Here is a 20,578-nt window from a genome sequence, read left to right as displayed (position 1 = left end):
GATAGTGGTGATATTATGGAAATTTATATTAGGTTTCATTGAGACAAAATGGAAAGGTCAATCCTTTGCTTCCAAGAGACATTTAAATGTCCCTAGTTTTCTATCAAATTAGATTTTATGATAAGGCATGGGCTTTTGGTAAATGCAATTTCTTAGGTGATTTACATAGTTTGCAATGGACTGATCAAATAATTTCAAGCTGCTTTATAACAAATCAGAACCAAAATAGGGTGGAACTGTACAAATGTAAATATGTTCACAAAAAATATACAGTAATAGACCCCAGGAAAAACAGTCTCTGCTTCTGTAGCAACGAATAGATCCTTAAATAAACAAATAAGCAAATAAACAAGTAATTTCACAACAATGTGTCTCTGTCCTCTGGATTAGCAACAGGCAGTTGACAATTCAGTGCTTATTCAGTGAAGCTGAAATCTAGTTATTCAAATAATGGAGCAGGTCAATACTACTGACTTATATTTATTTATTTAGATTTGTTAAACAGAGCTCACACCATACGTTTGCTTCAATAGAATTATTTTATGAAGTAAAAAAATACTTTTTCTCTTGATTAATTTCTTGGAAAACTATTTACTTCTACTTGAGTAATATAAATTTAAATTAACTTAACTTTTACTTTAGTACATATTTTAGCTACTCTTCCCAATGGCTTGTGTTAATGCAGGCTGGATTCCACTAATGTACAATTTGAAAAATACATTTTACTTATACAAATATGCACTCAAATGATGAATTGCAAAAAGTTTTCTGATAATTTAACATGACAGAAATGTTCAGTGTGTTTCAAAGATAAAATAAACCACTAAAATGTGCATTTTTAAGTAATTCAATTAAAACTATAGGCATATTTTATGCTTGTAGACAGCCAAACAATAAGGTGGAAAATCCTTGTTGTGAAGAAGTTATATGTATAAATGTAGTCAAGCCCTCTGTTGAACCACCTCTTTAAAGAAACATAGTCTGTCTTTTGCATGCAAGAACAACAATATGCGGTTGTAGCATGTCTGTCCCCGTAATGTACACGCTTCCTCCAAGGTGAAGTAGTTGGAGCGCAAGCATTAAACGTTGAGCCAAGTTCTGTCATTCATGCTGAGAGTTGGAGTCGGACATGGGGCGAGCAGATGCTAGGACACATGCCATTTTAACATCCTGCTGGGAGAAAGGACAGGAGAAATCTATAAAGCCACAACACCAAAGACATGCTGAGAAAGGCTTTTCAGGTAACGGCTTTTCGGGTAATGCAGAGGTCTTTTCTTGTTAAAACCTGTTTATGTATTTATTTAATTTTCCGTCATAAAATTATTGTTTCTTCATTTGAAAATGATCTGTCATCCAGCATTTCCTTGGAGGCAGAAGGTGAGTGGTCACTGGTGACAGGAAGTCCCTAGTCACTGCACAGATGGTGGCTGCACCAGAGAGCCTGTGTCCCTTGTGTCAGCTCATAAGCTGCATAACATTATAATCAAGTGTTCAGAATAATGTATCAAATCTACCAGCCTTTCTTAAAGGCGTAATGGAGGATTTTTTTAGCCCAAATCTGAATCTTATTTCCTCATGGCGTGGACTGCCGATTAGTCCTGCCATGTATCAATCTAAAAACGCACCTACTGCTCACCTGCAGCCTCGTGCGGCTCGTCCCATAAGAGCAGCACGTTTCCGCATGTCTAAGCGCATGGATCTATCATAATATAGTTCCCTCAGCAGTGTTGGGAAAGTTGACTTTCTACATGAACTAGTTCAGTTCATAGTTCACAAATTTTAAAATGAACTAGTTCAGTTCTTTTTTTCAATATTATGCTATAAAGTTTCTAAATTATTTCCACAGCCCATATACAACCACAGGCAGCAATTATTTTATTAGTTTAATGCTGAAACTATGTGTCAGATTTCATCTTCATATCCAATTTTGAATCCTTACCCAGGATTTACATTCACGTTGAAGGGACAGACTTCCCCAGAGGCAAAATTGCACAGAAATGCAGATTGTTCCCATTCTCACCGACCTTATCATAAAACCCACGTAACTGGTCGTAGGGCGACTCCTTGCTGCTCTGCTGCTGTCGTGTCCAAGCTGCTTTTTGTTTTGATGCGCATGCGCAGTGCGGTGCGACACGTGAAATCTCTGTCTGCGCTATCGGCCTCTACAACTCTGGAGCTCTCACACTTGCCAGACATAGGCTCTTTTTGGGCAACTTAACGGTGTGTTTTTCGCCTGGAAGTCTCTAGAAATCTGACACCTTATTGAAGTAAATTAAAAAGAACAAACGTGCCGTTCACAGACACCAGAAAGAACGCGTTTACAGTTTCGTTCGTCAGCAGTAATACTGTTCAAGTTTACGCTCACCAAAATTATGAAACAACACTGTCCTTCAGTGTACGGGACAAAATTAGGATGGAGAAAGACTGTAAGAGCTGGCTCAGAAGAGACGAAAATCTACGGGAGACGAGAGATGCGATCCGTCGGGCTATTAAACAAACGCACGTCTGTGTTGTATCAGTCCGCACGGGGGGAGTTCTCAAATCGCCGAAAAATCGTCCATAACGCCTTTGATAGAAAAAGCGGCGGTAATGCTGATAAAGACTTGATTTTGTTTAAAATATGTATATTTTTTCTTCTTTCAAAACAAAAAAATAATCAAACATATCAAACACAAAACACCATGAGAAAGCAAAAGCCAAAATAAAAAGAACACAAGTAGAGTGATTGTGTCCATGGCAGAAGTTTTAAAGGACATATATTATTTATTTTATTCATATCTATTTAATTCATGCAAGTTTGATAAATCCTGGTTAGAAAATCCTCAAAAACACTGTTAATCTCAAATTTTCTCGATTTGTGTTGCTCTGAGAATCTTGAGAATCTGTTTTTTAAGTCCATAAATCATAGTCAAACTCGTTGTGTGAATTTCTCCCGTCTAATCACAATCAGTACAACTGCGTTCCAAGAACAGGAAGTAATTCCCAAAACACAGGGAGCCCCAGGTTAAACAGCAAAGATCCAAATGTAATTTGTTTGTTTTTCTTTTTAGTTTGGCCTTGTTTTTGCAAAGGCCAAACTAAAGGTATTCAAGAACATGTTTAAAGGCTAAAACAAATACAAAGAATGCATAATATTTGCTATTTACGGCATAAATACATAGTTCTGAAATCCAGTGGGAGTGGTGATGTCAAAAACTAATTTTGTTGATCTCAGTACAATTTTTCTGAGCAACTGGACTGACTAAAAACACATGGTAATGGTGGACCTCCTGGCAGCCACAGTTTCCACAGCAGTTAGCTTGTGAATAGTGAGGTCTTTGACATGGTGCTATGAAAAAACCGAGATACATCTTTCAAAACATGTGATTTTGTGATCCTTCATTTTCATCTGTCAAAGCAAACTTACCTCATCTATTTCCCATTTATTTTTCATATATATGTAGAATAGTTATCTGGATAATTAATGCCTTTATATAATTTAGATACTATTTGCCTTAAAGGTCTGATATATATGCAAGAAATATTTTGACAAAATATGCTTATAAATGTATTGGTTAAGGTTCAAGTCTTGCGCCCGTCAATGGATAAAAAAAATGAGAGCCAAATTGATGGAAAATCGCTTTATAGCCTTTACGGATCTGCCGCACTTAGATTATTGATTTATACAATATAAATATAAATATTTTGCTGCGCTCCTTTATAACACAAATACACATTTTAAACCTGTTAACCACATTTTCTTCAGCGCGTTTTGCCGTGACTGGGTGGGTGGGGGAGGGTGCACACTTAAGCGTCAGTTCTGTCCGTCTAAAACATGCTAAATCTACTGTTACACTCACCTGCGCGCCGCAGGTGAGTGTAACACTCACCTCCTCCCGTGGTGCGTTTTGGGCAAACCCGGAAGAAAACATATTTTGAAATTGAAATTATATTTATATTCCGTCCGCCTCTGCAATATATTTCATTTAAAAATTCGTAAACCAAGTAATAAAATAACTGCGGCCTTATCACACAAGACGTTGAGGTTATCTTCTTTAGTTTTAATTATGAAGGTATACATGATATTCTAATTTCATATAGCTCTAAAACAACAATTGTGATATTGTCAATTTATTGATATAGCTGCCACCTCTGCTTGTAAGTTAAACCACCACTTCTTTTTAATTTAACTATAAACAGCTTAAGCATCTTTTAATCAACATCTGCTTCCCCAGAGCTATCGGATGGATGTGTGAAGTGTCACAGAAATCCATTGCGAAAGTTATTTTAGTCCCAGGTCTAAAGAATTCAAATTCAAGACCCAATTAGTCAGAGCAAATTTAGCATACAGCACACCTTCAGTGTTACCACGAAGTGTGCAGCAGTCTGCAGGGGTGACAGCAGTGTTAATGAGTAGTTAGGAAACAGCTGTCAATTAAAATGGATGTGATGTTATAACATAAAAGAACAACTTTAAAAATGTGTTTTTAAAATGATCACACAAGTTTGGAATAGTTTTTAGGATAAATCAACACAAAATCAATCATCATCATAACTTACCTTTAAAACATATAAATAAAAATAAAATATGTGTAAAAAAAAAAAAGAACAGAAAAAATAGCCTAATATCGGTTATTGGCTCAAGCATTTCCAATGGTTTCGGCCTAACATTTCCAAATTGGTGGACTGCTAATGATTAGTTTACTCAAACTTGTGTTTTGATTGATTCCTTCATGTTTGAGTAATCCTGCATTGTCCGGCAACATAGACTGGAGTGCTTAAAAAATCCTTTTTGTACCTAACCCATATCCCTGCCCACTTCCCTGTACTTCCCTGCACCACTGTTCAAAAATGATAAACATGAAATGATAATCCGCTGCTTGTTACAGTGAAATTCCACTATGAAGAGGCATTTTGAACAGGAAGTCAGTGGACCTGTTTCTATTACTAAGCCATGTTAGATCAATATTGTTGTTTACAATGAACAAAATGTAACATAAGTAGATCACCAGATGTGTTCTGTTATAGTTCAATACTAAGTACCTGATAAAAGCATGTGTTTCCTTCAGGCTTATTTTGACATTTTGTTGTTATTCAAAGTAAATGGTGTACATAAATGCATTCATGCAATATGTTAATTAGATGATTTTAAAATATAATTAGATGTTGTATGTTAAATTGGTTAGTTTAATCTTGCTTTGAAGAACACCCTGTTTACTGGTTGCAGTTCGATGTAAAGCAAAGGAGAAAATAATCCGGCAAAAGTCTGTAAAGACTATAAAAGACAAACTATAGAGGAAATGGGAATTATGAGACTTCCAGTTGCTTTCACTTAGGACTAAAGCGGGCAGGGGATTTGTTGGCGTGGAGATGAACAGAAAACCAATTTCCCCTCATGGCTTCGTCTGCCACTGTGAATTTATACGGTCGTTGTGCTCAAAAAGGGAGAATAGATGTGATCAAACATCAAGGGGAATTGAGTAAGACACGTACGTAATACAAGAGGAGCTATTAACAGAAAGGAGGGAAGTTTCCAGAATAACACAATGCTCAGACAAAAAAAATGATTATGGTGATGTTTATAGGAAGATAAAAAAACATAACCAGGAACTATACACCTTTAACAGATTCACAACCAGCTCTAAATCTTCAAATAGACAATCCAATTCTTGTTCTGAAAGCAAACACAGTTGATTCAGGAGTGATCATTATACGGCCTGTGCCAATATCCACACTACACACATCAATCAAGCGTTCATTTTCTCAAAGTGCATAAAGTGTGTAAGTGCAGACTTCAGATATCTGCTATGTTGTTAAACTGGATTTAATTTAATCTGAAAGCCACAGTTTATAGTCCAGTTTTGATTATTTGCCGAATTAGCCATAACTAAATAAGACTAGTAGGTTATTTTTTACAATGTTTCCACTTGGACAATCTATATATTTATTCACAATATTATCTTTAACTGTTAAGTTAAGTTAGCTCCATGCTGCTATGTTAAACACAAACACACATTCATCATAAAGTGACAAACAACCATCTCAAAGATTTCTTTAAAGATCACTCTGTTACATGTCTCTTGTTGCTTTTGTGTGTGGCTTTGACAGGTTTTGCTTCTCATTTCATCTTCTACCACTTGTTCCTGTTTCAGCTGACAGGAGCCTATTCCAGTGACTTTGGGCCTTAGGCGGTATATACCCAGCTAGTCACAAGGTTAACACAGAGACACGGGAAGGACATGCAGACTCAACCCACAGAGATCATGTGACGTTTTCCTGGGAATCTAACCCATGATCTGCTTATTGGGAGGCTAGATCTCTAACCGCTATGCCATCGTGCACACCTGTGTTGCTGCTATTCAATTCAGAACGGGCCTGTATTTCATACCAAAAGCACTTTATTTTGACTGATGGTGTACACGTCACATTTTTCTGTATCATATACTTTCTTGAGATTTGAACAATTATGATTAAGTATATACTCATTCTACTCGTATTTGCTGTTGTTGAATGCCAAACTTACACCACCATTTCTCAACAAAACTGCGGAGTCACACATTGTCAGCAGGACATTATCACTCTGCCTCTAAAATGAAACATAAGCTGTCATGGACTTCTGCTCACTGGGAATGAATGTGCGATTGCGGGCTAAAGGGAGTTTGTGGCACTGTGTTTCTGCAAAGCTGCCATCCTGCTGAAGATTAATGAACGAGTTGGTGGGTGCTACCAGTCGTTCCCATACTTCCCTCTTTCTGCATTGTGATTTATGGACAGCCAGCAGTCCACGACTTATAATTTGACGCGGGTTTGTTTTCCCCACATATAGATGGAATTTTAAATGTAGTGATGAATGGGCGCTTGTGGTGTTTGTATTGATTATACTGTGGTGATGCAGTGTGTGGTATGTGCAGATTCTATACTATTTTTGAAAAGAATGATGCTGCATTTCTATACTGACACCATAAATAACAGTCTGCATTGTATATGTTTTGGAAACAACTGGCAGTGTGAATATTAAAGTCATGCACGAAAAGTTAAAGGAGAACAATTATGCAACATCGACTTTTAGAAGCATTTAACCATTATGATTATTTTTCCTTCTCGTTTAACCACTCAAAGTTGTATTTAGAGGGATTCATGCATGTTTGAGTAATATTTATTACTTATCAGTTATTAAAAATGAAATAAAATGGAGATCTCATGTGATGTTTGCAACGCTCTTGTTTCCAGATCATTTGACTCAAAGGAACATTCTTTTTTTTAACAGTATTTGCTGTGAATGTTTTACTGTGTGGGCTTTGGCCAATAGAAGGAAAACTGGGGCAGGTTTTGCATTTAGGGTTGTGCCTAAATATTGAAATATTGATATATCCTGATACTAAATATCATGACACAGTATCACTATTGTGTGCTGATGTATCGATATATTGGCGTAAGTATATTTTGTGACAATGTGATGCAATGTTTTGCTTGTTTAGAGAAAGATATTCATATTCACTGTTTTGATTATTTAAAATAGGTTTGATTAAGTATTTGAAATTATGATTTAACACAGAAATGCTTTTGTTCAAATGCATTTGGCTTACAGGGCAGGGCTGACACTGCAGAGAAGGATAAATACCTCACTGTTGGTGGGTCCAGATGACTACAATTGAATTTGTTCCAGGACAAAATGAGGGATTACGCCAACAAATATATCACAGAATATCATGTACAATATATCTAGCATCAATCGTATTGTGTATTGTGATCGAATCGTGAGGGACCCTGTGATTGTCAACCCTATTCAATAGCTTGGATGTGTATTAGTAACTAACGAGATGTGATTAGGTTGCTAGGGTAATGTTTGCAGCATTGTGAATAAAAAAAAATATATCCTCTCAAATGCCTCAAAACATATCATTTTCTTTTGCTTACTAAAAAAACAGCTGCAATTTTATACCTTTGACAACAATATAATACATATTTTACTTGCGATGTTTGGTTACTTTGTTACCTCCAGATAGCATTGTCTTTATAAATGATGTCTGTCTGTGTTCTCTGTAGGGAGGCCTCATTGCTCTTCTCCTCCTCATCCTTCTGTTCACCTTGGTTCTCTACACCCGCCATCGTTGGTGCAAACGTCGCAGAATCCCCCAGAAGAGTGCGAGCACTGAAGCCACTCATGAGATTCACTACATCCCCTCCGTCCTGCTGGGTCCACAGGGCAGAGACAGCTACCGGGGCTCCAGGAGCACTCACCAACATGGCAGCTCGGTCATTGGTATGCCCATAAGAGAGACACCCATTCTGGATGATTACGACGGCGATGAGGACGATCCAAATGTCCAAATGTCCTCATTTAACTCCACGCCCAACCAGATCCACAACAAGCTGAGTGATGGCAAGGTGCAGGATGACTATGGCACCATCGGGGGACATGTCGACATGATGTGCCAAGAAAACAGTGTACAGCGAAAGTTTGACACCCAAGGTAAGATGGTTTTGTTTTTGCTTTTGTGTCAGAAGCTTTAATACAGTTATGGAATCAAAATTCGGTACTCAAGACATAATTACCTCCTATTTGGCATGGATACGTCTCTAAGATGTAATACTTTTCCATTTAGAATTAGGTTCTTTAGCAACTTTAGCCATTATTGTAGAAATTATTGCACCTCAACTTTTTATCTTGAACTTTGCTTACTCCAAAAAATAAAATTCTGAATTAGTAAGTAGGAATTCAAATGATATGATTAAGTGTGATACATGTGTTAATTCTGTGTGTTAGAAGACTGTGCATTACAACTTTTACAACCTTTCATTACCTACTCCCACTTATTACATCATGAAATGTTCCACTCTATTTTAAACCAGTTAGACCCACTTTCAGCCAATGTTGCTGTGTGAATGTGAGCCAGGGGAACTGGGTGGTTCCTAAGACTAAATAGGAACCAGGAGAATATAGGACTTAGTTTCAGTCATTATTGTATTCTATTGTATTGTGTTTCATATATGTGAAAACACCTATAGATAATGTCTGCTGCAGACAGGGAACGGACACAAAAGTTCCCATTACAGTCTAGCACTTTTATGTTGCCTGTATAGTTTTACACTCATCTGTTGTTTCTTGATCATAATAATTGTGTTATATTATGCATAAACTATAAATAATAAATTAAATATCAATAAATCAAGATACTTAAAACCTCAGGAACATATTGCCGGGACATACAATTAAATTGAGCTGTTGAAAAGCACAGCATTTCCCTTTATTATTCTCAAGACATCTGCTTTGCATTTTCTGTCAGAATGAAATGTAAAATATGCTTCTTGTTCCTTATAGTACAGCGTGAGCAGCACACAGGACAAAATGTGTTGTCCTCAGCGGTTGTCCTGTTCCCCATTTGCCAGTCTGACTTGTACATCCGTGTAGGCTCACAGTGCCAGCTCCCCAGATGGCCAGGCCTGGACATGCGCTCTCCTCGTGTTCTCCAGCACAGCCTGTTCTGCCTCCATTTGTCAAAAATAGGCAGTTTTACACAACACACTTTAATGCATCACTGACAATGTTAAAGTGCTGCATAGTCATTAACTGTACTCGCTCACCAACATAAAAGCATCTGTTTATATTTGGCTCGACTTCTAGTACCGAGTGCATGTGAGGCACTAATGTAATGGTGTCATCTAATGTAATGTGCAGAGGTCAAGTGACAGGGGACATTATCTGCTCTATTAGATGTTAATATGTGTCAGTGTGTGACCCAATGGTCTTCTGACAAGGGCAAGGACAAACAATGAAAGGAACGATGAAGATCCACTTATCAGAGTGGTTGGCGCAGAATTGCAGTCAAATCAGCCTCGTGCATGGTCCCAGGTTAACTTGCAAACACAGTAAGATTGAGAAGTAAATACAAAATCAGCTCCTCGAAAAAGGCTTAGCTCATTATAAACTTAGCCATTATTATACCATACAATATAAGGGAAAGCCAGTATTTATAATAAACACATTAAAAGCTTTTAAATAACATATCAGTAAAAAGAAAAAACAACTTCTGAGGTAATGCTTGCTGTATTAATCATGGCATTTCTAAGTGTTGTAAATGCATTTGACTTTAACTTTGCCCAGTATTGTTCCTTTTGTACTAGTTTTAGAAGTTAATGGAGGAAGAAACTAAATAGTATGACCATTCTTAAAATGTAAATGTGAAAGACTTGCAGTCAGTGTTTATTTTGGATTTTAATACAATTACCAGCACAATTTGCATGTTATCATCAAACTCTGAACTGAAAGAGATTCCAGTATCGCACAATGTACACATCATATCGCTATATTAATTGAATTGCCTTTGAGAAGTGTGTTTTCATTGCATTATGAATTAATGTATTTTCCCTTAATTACACATTTTAACAAGCCCAGTCCAAGCACGTATGTCTCAAGGGACCGCCCTTCTTGCCTTTGAAAAAAAAAATACCATAATACATTTGATATACAGTACCTTCAAGCACCCTTCTTATAATCTGCCACAATAATTTAACTAGCAATCTTTCCTGTTTACTGACCTCGCTGCTCAATTATCCTTTCAGCTCCGAATATTTACTCCAATTTTCCCCTCAGTGTCAAGAAGTATTATTTATCAGAAGTTGTCCTTCAAATAAAAGGCAAACCCAAATCCTCCACAATAACTTCCTTCTGTGTTAATTTGCAGGTTAGGCTGAAAGAAAGAGCTGGTTCTGAGCGAAAATGGCCAATTAGAAAGAAAGGACTTCCATAAAACACACAATTGTAGAACAGATGGTTTGTGACATTCTTTGTATATTATTTGTCTCCTCTCGCTCTCTCTCCTCACTCACTTGCTCAGTACAAGCCAGGAGCATAAATCAGCTCACACAGAGAGACTAAGGACATAGGGTACAGTAGAGACTGTTCCAACATGTATGTTAAACTTCAAAATGCTGTGTGTTTTGTGTTTCTGTAGAAAGGAGTCTAATGAGGAACTGAATTTAGACACGTCTAAACCGCGATATCGCGGTCAGTATCTTATAACCCGCCAGGCAATGAAATGAGAATTTCTAAAATTGCTTTAACCCCCTGAATAATAATATTATTCAGGGGGTTAAAGCAATAGTTGAAGAGTTGCTTATCACCACTGAGTGTGGAGTGAATAAATAATGCACTGTAAAGGGTTTTGGGTGTGGTGAAAGGTATATAAATCCACTGATTAATTAAAATCAGTGATTCTTTTTTTAATAATCACAAGAAGAGAGCTGTGGGCAAAGTAGGTAAAAACAGACATTTTGTGATTAGCCTTGAATGCAAGAGAATATAGGATTTTTCAAACATGCATCAATCAATCAATCAATCAACCAAAATTTCCCCATGTGTGGACAATAAAGGATTATCTTATCTTATCAATCAAGTGGGCATCTGACCAGGCCAGACTAAACCCCTGAAAAAAGGGGCACACACTGTAATATTTCGCAGGATCGCCTTTAGCTTTGATAACAGCACACATTCGCTGTGACATAGTTGCAATAAGCTTCTGCAATATTAAAAGATTTATGTCCAGCCAGCATTTCTTTTAACACAGATCTTGTCTTGATGATGTGAGAGAGTGACCACTGCACAAAGCCTTCTCCAGCTCAAACACTCTCAGGTTCAGATCTGTAGTACATTAGTGTCTGCTTCTCCTTAGATGTTTCCTCTGCTTGATGCAAATGATTTAACCCCTCTCAAACACACTGACATCTTTTCCATGACCACGGGATTCGTCTTTCCACATGTTTTTTTTTTCTTCCAGAAATGAGAAGACACTCACTGCATCAGACTGGTTTAAATACTGTGTTACAGCTGAAAGATCATCACCTGCAGCACTTCTCCAGGAGGAGGCTCAGACCGAATGTATTTGCTTAGATGAATCCAAATTGCATCTTTGTTTTTTGGACAGCCAGTGTATTTATTCTATATTTTACCAGGTACCAGTGGATAACTCGTTTCTCTCATCAACCAAAACTCTCTAGCTAATCTAGTCTTGACCATAGCTCTAGCTCAGGATCTGGAAATGGTCCCGGGGCGCTGGACTGTGGCAGGCACTGCTCCTGACAAGCTGCGACCAACAGACCAACAGCATTAAAGGATGGGCGAAATGCAGAGGACAAACTTCCCTACGGGGACAATAGAGTGTTCCTTTAACATAATGATGAGAAAATACTTTTATAACATGACTAATAATGACTATAACATGCCCTATCTTGGACTATATGCCCCCGAACTGTAAATTTGCTGAACTGCTGTGCACTTAATTCCATTCTTCTCCCTTGTCCCGATGTTACCCATTATTCTCAAGGTCACATTCATGCACTGCCTGTGACGCATAGTTTGTTTTTGGTCTGCAAAACTTCTGACATATAATTTTGCCGTTCTGCTTGTGAACATTCCAATCTTGTATAAACTTCTTTGAACTCCCACACACCGCATTCACACTGACCCATCCGTTCTATATCCAATACACTTAGTTAAATGTATTGGCCATTAGTTTACATCCCACCTGTTCTTTGATGCCATCTCTCCTAACGTCACAAAATCCCAGTCTTTGGCTTGTCTTTGTCCTTGCTGACAGACCCCATTCAGCCGGACGCTCCAGTATTATCCCTGGGGATTATTGTCATAGCTCATATGCCCGTGCACAGTTGGAGCTTTTGTTTCACAGACAGTTAAACAAATGAGGACTGTCACTTTCAATCTTTGCTGCAGAGTCTTTGGATTTAGGAAAGGATTTTGATGGAATTGAACGCGAGTGGAATTCTGTGTTCAACTGAAAGATAATCTGATTAGTAATCAGAGGGTGCAAGGTCACGATTACAAAATGATGTTCATAGTCAGCTTTATCCATGTTTTTCTTAACTCTTCTGTATTTTGCTTTCAAATAGCGGGAGTGAAAGAACAGGAAAGGATATTGGAAAAAGGGTTGTATAACAAAAGACATGATTAAACAAAAATAAATGTTTTGTGTGTCAAGCAACGTTTTACTCTTCACCCAGCCGTGTTTGTTTCATTTAAAGATCATAAATTTAGCCATCTACTCGACCACTGAGCAGCGCATACTTTTAGTAAAATGTATAAATCAGTACTTAAGGGCTGAATACATTATGTTTAACTGGACCAGACCAATCTCTGAGACCCACAGTCTCTCCCTCCATTAAAACGTCTATTTTGTTATATTTTTGTATTACTGTTCGTCTGTATTCATGCTGGACATTAAAGCCACTCATGCTCAATTAAGTCTTGAACTTTCTGTAAGGTTTCACACTCTGACAAGCACATTCATCAAATATTTATGCTGCATTATTAAGACTTTCCTTTTGTGCAAAAAGGTTTAATATGAAACTGAACATATTTTTGCAGGTGTAATGTGTTCCAGCTGGCTTTCCCCTTTTATCCTCCTTAATTTATTCAAATCAAAACTGCCTGACTTATGACATTAACTGCAAGTCTTCAAATAATTTTCTACTGATTTATACAGAAAAGGCCACAGGTGCCACAAGTGCAGCATTTGTCCTTATCATTCTTCTTTCTTAAAGATTATCATTATTATTTTTTAATTTATTTTAAAAGGGGACCATGTACAATTAGGACATATATGTGGCCATTTGATGCATTGTACCAGAGTTAGCCTTCGGCTAAAGTACATATGTCGTCCCCTGGCAGGGGCTTCTTAATATACTAGGAAAACAAAATGGACTTTTGCATATAATAGAAAAAGCTTCAGTTGTAGTCATCTGGACTCAAGTTGAGTCCAGATGACTACAACTGAAGCTTTTTCTACTATGGAACACGCCTGGACGAATGAGGGATTACACCGACACTTTTGCATATAATGGCAGATAATGGCAATAGTCTGATATGTCTTTGGAATAGACTTGCGCAATATATTGAAATTTAAATAATATTGTGAATATTGTTATATATATTATATATTATATATATATATATATATAATATTGTACTAAGGAATATCGATATATCAGTTTTTGTCATTATCTTCATCTTTTCCTTCCATTACCATTGCGTTGTGAAGAGTGCTGCATACAGTGAAAACACAGACAAAGTCTCAGTCGAGGAAAAAGGTGGACAGTCTCTGTAAAAACATTTTTGTATAAAAATAGATGACATATATCTGGAACATTCATGTAGGCTACACAAATAGCCCATTGGAGTCACTGTACATTTGTTTTCTCATCTGATTATTCAGCTGTCAGGTGTAGGCAGAGAAGCCAAAAACTGTACTTATGCAAGAGCACATTTTCTCAAGTACAACACTAGTGTGATCCAAAGTAGTATACATATAAACTGAGCAACGGTTTTTAAATGATGTCTTATTTGTAATGTATATGTATGCAATCTGACAAAACTATGATAAATGATGTTTTCATCTAGTCCAGGTTTAGTTTTGGATTTACTCCCATTTTCGTTCTAATTTTGAAATGGTGAACTGTGAACGCACAATTTTTGTCATCATATTACTACATTTACCTAAAAAGGAGCCCAGATGAAGGTTTTGCCTGGAACAGTGTTTTGTCGATCAGTATATAAAGAGATAGAGCTGCAGCTTAAGCTTGAAGTATTGTACTGATAACATACAGTAAACAGCTTGTCGTCTCTGTCCATGTGATAAACAGGCTGGAGTTATTACAAACTATCCTTTATTACTTGGCTCTTCAATGGCACTTGGCTCTTCAATTGCCAATAAAGTGTTAGGATGCATTATCAACACAACAAAAGTATAATAAATCTATATTTTAGAATGTTTGCAAAAATGTCTGCACCTCACTGCTCCTCAAGAGTTAACGCCCACAAAATGTTGTAAGTACACACAGCTTATATAATACAGTGATTTATTACAATCATACTCATATTCGTAGAAAAAAGAGCCTAATGATGAAATGAATTAAGACGCGTCTGAATGTAAAGGTGCGTATACTGCGGAAACGTGACACAGCGGCCCCTGGTTAGCCTGACAAGCCCAACTGGCCCCGCTATGAAATGAACATTTCTTGACTTGACCCACATCCTGTGTCAGTCAGATCACAGTGCAGCTGGAGAAGGCTTTTACAGCGCTGGAGATTAGTCGTCTGTTATTAAGTCTGACTAAATAAGAAAGAAGCGCTGCACAGACAGATGTGCACAACTTGTCCACTTAAAAGGTGGAAAAGGTTTTTGCATATTACGCATATCACATTGCTGCATTCGGTGAAGTTTTGTGCAGAGGAAAGCCAGTGACAGAGTTCAGTGTGTGATGTTTAGAGGTCTCATTTATAAAGCATGTGTACGTACAAAAAATTACAAACTATACGTGGAAACACCGAAATTGGCCAAAAATGCACCAAAATGTGTCAAAAACTGTAATATGAACTTTAAGGGCTTCGGAAATGAGGCAGAAGGTAATCTGAGTTAAAGGCGCAATGGACAATTTTTCGGTGATTTGAGAACTCAGGCAGAAGTGCGCATGCCACTCCCCCGTGCGGACTGATACAACACACACGTGCGTTTGTTTATTAGCGCGACGGATCGCATCACATCTCTCGTCTCCCGTAGATTTCCGTCTCTTATGAGTCAGCTCGAACTGTCTTTCTCCGTCTTCATTTTGTCCCGTACACTGAGGGAACTATATTATGATAGATTAATGCGCTTAGACACGTGGAACCGTGCTGCTCTCGGGGGACGAGCCACACGCGGCTGCAGGTGAGCGGTAGGTGCATTTTATGATTGATATGTGGCAGGACTAATCGGCAGTCCACACCACGAGGAAATGAAACTCAGATTTGGCACCCAAAAATCGTCCATTACGCCTTTAATTAACTTTAAAACTCACATTTTCACCCCATTATGTCAACACATCCTCAATACGGCAACGTTTGAATGAAACTCTTGCAAATAACGACTTAGTTTCGTTGCCATTGTTTTCAATTTACTAAAGGGATGCTCATAATCCAATCTGGTTCAAACTTGTCTTTTTTGATCAATATTTTTTATTAATCAATATATATTTATCACCCTGTTTTCAATATGCACTGAATTCATATTTTTATGAAATAACTGTCAGTGCACACACATACATTTGGATGTCATCTTTTGTCACTGTGCTGCAACTTTTTTCAACAATTGGATCTGTGATGTTGTGATTCTGTAAATCCCACAACGTTTAGAAAGCCTAAAGCAATGAATCAGTGTCATTGTGAGTTGAAGATTGCGTCCTGCGTAATGCGATCTCACATGGGGCTGTATGACAGACGCAGACCGAAAGAAAGTCATACTGTACCTTTAGAGATGGGTTTGTAGGCACCAAGGCCACAGATCGATGCCTGGGTCGATCGTATGCCATCTTGTAAGCCAGTTTCATGAGGTTGTTTTGAAGTGTGGTTTTGGCTGGTCACCCATGTGTTATGCTCAATACATCTCTGATAATGTCTGCTCTCCAATATTCCAGAGCCAATTTCCACACTGAATTAATTTGGTATTTGCATTTATTGACCCATGCTCAGATTGACTGTACAAATGCTATGACATAAAAGGAGAATCAGTGGACAAAAAACTGATTTAATTCAGTTATAAAAAGTACCAAAAAAAGTACATATTTGAGTTGGAGATGGCATATAAAAGACAATTTCGTTTTGAATGTGTAATTCATTGTATTTTCCCTATTCATCCATCCTTCCACTTTTTAAAGGATGTTTTGGCCCAGGAAATGGAGATGAGAGAGAGAGGAGGACACACAGCAAACCGTCAGAGCTGGGACTCAAACTCACAACACTGCGGCTGATGTAAATGGAGCCTGACATGTGTGCCACCGCCCCAACCACTCCACCACTGACTGTTCCCAAAGTGCTTCACACACTAATTTAAGAAAACAAAAACAACCAAATATTACATAAAACTACAAACGGTAAACTACATAAACACATACATAAGTTAAAAACAAAATAAAAATGACTCAAATCGATAAAAGACAAAGGACAACATAACTCGCCTGGTGTTCATTGTGTTGTTTTGAGTTTCTTTGAGATGTGCTGTGTTTTGATTTTTGACTGAAAAGGGCCAAATTCTCGCTGTTCTCAGTATGCGGATTCCTCAAAATCTTAACACTATGAAAGATTCACACTTTTTTAAGTTTGGCTCAGTTGGATGAAACCAAGTGGTGCTTCAAAAGGCAAAAAGAAAACAAAAGCAGAAGAAGAAAATCATATTGAAGCCAAACTGAAATGTGCAGACGTGTGCTAAATCAATTGTGTCTTATTCCCACTGCACCGGCACACGCAAACTCATTCTAATTCACTCTGTACACAGCATAACTGTATACGGTCCTGCAGCTGCTTGCTTGAGAGGAGTTTTGCTTACCGCTCTTACAGATGGAGTTTCCAGGTGTTTCTTGTCAGGAATAGACCACACGTCACCGCTGCACACTGCTCATTAAAGTTTTACCTATGCAATTATTCATGCATACATTTTTAGGTCACTGTACTCTTAAGTGCCACATAAGCTAAGAACAATGTTTCAAACTAAAAAAAAGGGTTGCGTGAAGTGTCTAAATCTTAATGCCCTGTAATAATAATAATAATAATCTCTTTTATCTAGCAGTGAATTGTCTGGAGCACTTAGAGGTCACCACTCCCCTCTGCATGTTCAGCTGCTGCAGTACCCAGCGACACATCCATATTTTATTCTGGCCCGTGGCAAAGAGGCGAGCTATAGATAGCACTTTTTCTCTCGCTCCTCCACAGTAAATGCCTCTGTACACAGGACAGAGAAATTAAAGGATGCTTAGTGCAGAAAATCCTTCTTAGTCATAATTTACACTTTAACTGTTACACATTATTTCAAACACCTCTTCTATTGAAGTGTAATAACTTTAACCAAAACGTCACAATATTGTACTTTAATGGATTCACATGCAGGGGCAGCACTTTGTTAGTTCATTTGGAAAAGGCAGAATGACCCTGTACTATAGTCTGTAGTGCAGTCGTAATGTGTAAATCTGCTTAATCTGACTTGGAGCTTTCATCTGTTGTCCTCAAACTTGCAAGAACAAGGTGTACCTCATACTGTCATTGGCAGTAATGGCAATAATGAGGCAGCAGTGGCTCGGTCTTAGAGCAGTGGATGCGGACATTGTGTCCTTGGGCAAGACACTTATTATCTGCTGTATGAATGAGCGTATGTTTGTGAGTGCAAATGTAAAAAGCCATGATCACTGAGGGGGTTGTAGCCAGGTGAACCCAAATGTCCTCCTTTGTTGTTGTTCTCTAATGCATGACAAGAAAAGGACAGTAAATTGAGCTGTTTCTGGTGCGTTGTCAGTCACACTGTCAGAAGCAAGGATGTATTTTAGACAAGGTGAATGAGCAATGTAATAAAAACTACCAACTACTGTCTTCCTGGATGATTCTAGCTTCAAGTCTTTCAATTGTGTTTTGGGCCAGTGCACTGCTAGGGTCTTTCTTTAAAAGTTGTTAGGTTTCAGTAAATGTTAATGTTTTTAGTAATAGGCAGTCAATCAAATGAAAGATAGTGTCTTGTTATACATTTTATTTTATTGAGTAATTTCCCAAATCTCTGTTTTAGTGTCCAACATGATCTATAACTAGAAGGATTTATCTCGGGCTGCTACACTCGGAACTGAACCCCTCCTCCAGACAAAGGTCATTGCTGAGGAGAGTACAACATGTTGACTTGTTTCTCCAAGTCTTACACCTTGAAGGAGGCAAATATCCCTGCTATCCTACATCAAATAAAAAGAGTCAAGTACTATTTATGGACTGGGAGCCTTGGTCAAAGGGTCCACTTTCTGACAAACTCCCCTCAGCTGGATCAGCAGTCTGACTCGGTCTATACCTGTTCATTTGGCTTTTTTTTTCTTGCTGTAGTCAGTTCTTCACATTTCTGCTGACAGAACCACTCCTTCCACTGTCCACTGTCAGCAATAGGTATCTTTTTCTGTACAGGTATCCATAGGAGCCATTGTCTCAGATTTCACTCAGTAATTGTATTTGAACATATTGTGCATTAGGCAAGTGCAGATGAAGTCTGCTGACTAAAAATGCTTTCATTTGTTCAGAAATGTTTTTCTTGTATCTATGTATGTAAAATTTAGACACAGTCCTACATTGCATTTTGTGTTGTACATACGGGGAATATGGTACATCAATTCAATATTTATTTTCCCATTTTATCAATATGCAACTTTAATTTACTGTAATTGTTTTCGTATGTTTGACTCCAGGACGGACTTGACATGTCATCTCAGATAATATCAGGTATGCCGAGGTCAGAATCAAATTCAAATTAATGACATAAAAAAGGTTAAGCGCTGTAAGAACAACATGACTAAACCATAAACCAGGCATTAAACTGTTTTCTATATTTCATCTGGCAGTTATGTATTCCAAACTACAAGAATTACAGGCTGTGCTTCTAATACCTCTTAACTATTTTCACAAAGGCTATTTTTAATAGCTCCCTTAGCATCCCCCTCATATACGATGTCAGTCTTTTTGTCAGGATGTTTACCATGACTTGTCGCCAATGTTCTCGTCTCCTACCGAAATATCTTGTATTTGAAGATTAACAATTGTTCTTTATAAATAGTGCTGTGCTGCAGCGGCCTGGATGCTTGTTAATGTTATTTTTACATGCCCAGTGTTGACTCCTTGTCACCCCAGTGGACCCTTAATAAGGACACTGTCCATCACCAGGCAAATGACAGCACATTTATTCGCACACGGTTTTTAAGTTTGATACGCACGTCAATGAGATCCCAGTGGAGCACAAAATTGGTGAGTGAGCGGCCCTAAACACAAAATGATACACTTTAGCTTTTCAATCATGTTTTTTGAGAAGTGGGTGTTAAATTGTGAAGCCTAATAATGACCTCAACAGCATATTTCTCTGTTTTATTGACGCTAGTTTTGACACAGTTGATAGTCTCTGCTGGTGTTTCGTAGTTTGAATATACTCCAGAGGGCCTAGAAAACTCAATGTCAGAATTAGGCAATTAAAGTGGAAAAGGAACGGGTAGAAAACACAGCAATTGCAAATTGCCGTATACGTCTCTTCACACATAAATAAACAGAGGCCTAAGAGCCACAATGCCCATTCTGCACTCCTGCTTGTCTGTTGTTTTGAGCCTGTATTATAAACAAGGAAAGCTTGGATATTGCTTTTAACCCTAACCCTCTACACTTGGCTGTAATCCTCCTCCTCTTCCTCGGTCCAGGTAAACGTATAAACTGCAAGTAAATGTAGCGTTGGTTAAAATCCAGTAAGAAGATGCAGCCAAACTCCACATGAATAAAATACTATCCAGTCTGCCATAATCCTCCTCTGTAAATGTGTAGTAAAAGCATAAGCATGTGCTGTGCATTGTTTCTATATATGTAGAAGTGAAACATGAGAATCAGCTGTGAGCTGACACCAGGCACTTTTCAAGATGTCATTTTTGCATTGACCAATAATGTACATACACACACACTGTCACTTAGTTCTGCTGTTATATTTGTTGCCATAATTCAAGTACAACCTCAATTTACATGCATTATTATGGCCTATGGGCTGTACCACATGCACCGC

At 37.9% G+C, this 20,578-nt stretch overlaps 1 protein-coding gene and 1 long non-coding RNA gene across 3 annotated transcripts in view; one reads left to right on the top strand and one right to left on the bottom strand.

Moving 5' to 3' along the window:
* LOC140366915 (astrotactin-2-like) overlaps positions 1–20,578 on the top strand; it is a 259,612-nt gene that overhangs the window by 60,557 nt on the left and 178,477 nt on the right. For both annotated transcript variants that reach the window (XM_072453128.1, XM_072453126.1), the window contains exon 3: positions 8,026–8,452. In XM_072453128.1, the coding sequence (XP_072309229.1) occupies positions 8,026–8,452 (427 nt within the window). The remainder of the gene's footprint in view (positions 1–8,025; positions 8,453–20,578) is intronic.
* LOC140366921 (uncharacterized) overlaps positions 1–20,578 on the bottom strand; it is a 262,861-nt gene that overhangs the window by 100,194 nt on the left and 142,089 nt on the right. The gene's annotated exons all lie outside the window — the stretch shown is intronic.

The sequence above is a fragment of the Eucyclogobius newberryi genome, unplaced genomic scaffold, assembly GCF_026437365.1.
Source record: "Eucyclogobius newberryi isolate DKJ021-1_F unplaced genomic scaffold, fEucNew1.0.hap1 SCAF_2, whole genome shotgun sequence".
NCBI classification, from domain to species: Eukaryota; Metazoa; Chordata; class Actinopteri; order Gobiiformes; family Gobiidae; genus Eucyclogobius; species Eucyclogobius newberryi.
This window is presented reverse-complemented; position numbering and strand designations above follow the sequence as displayed.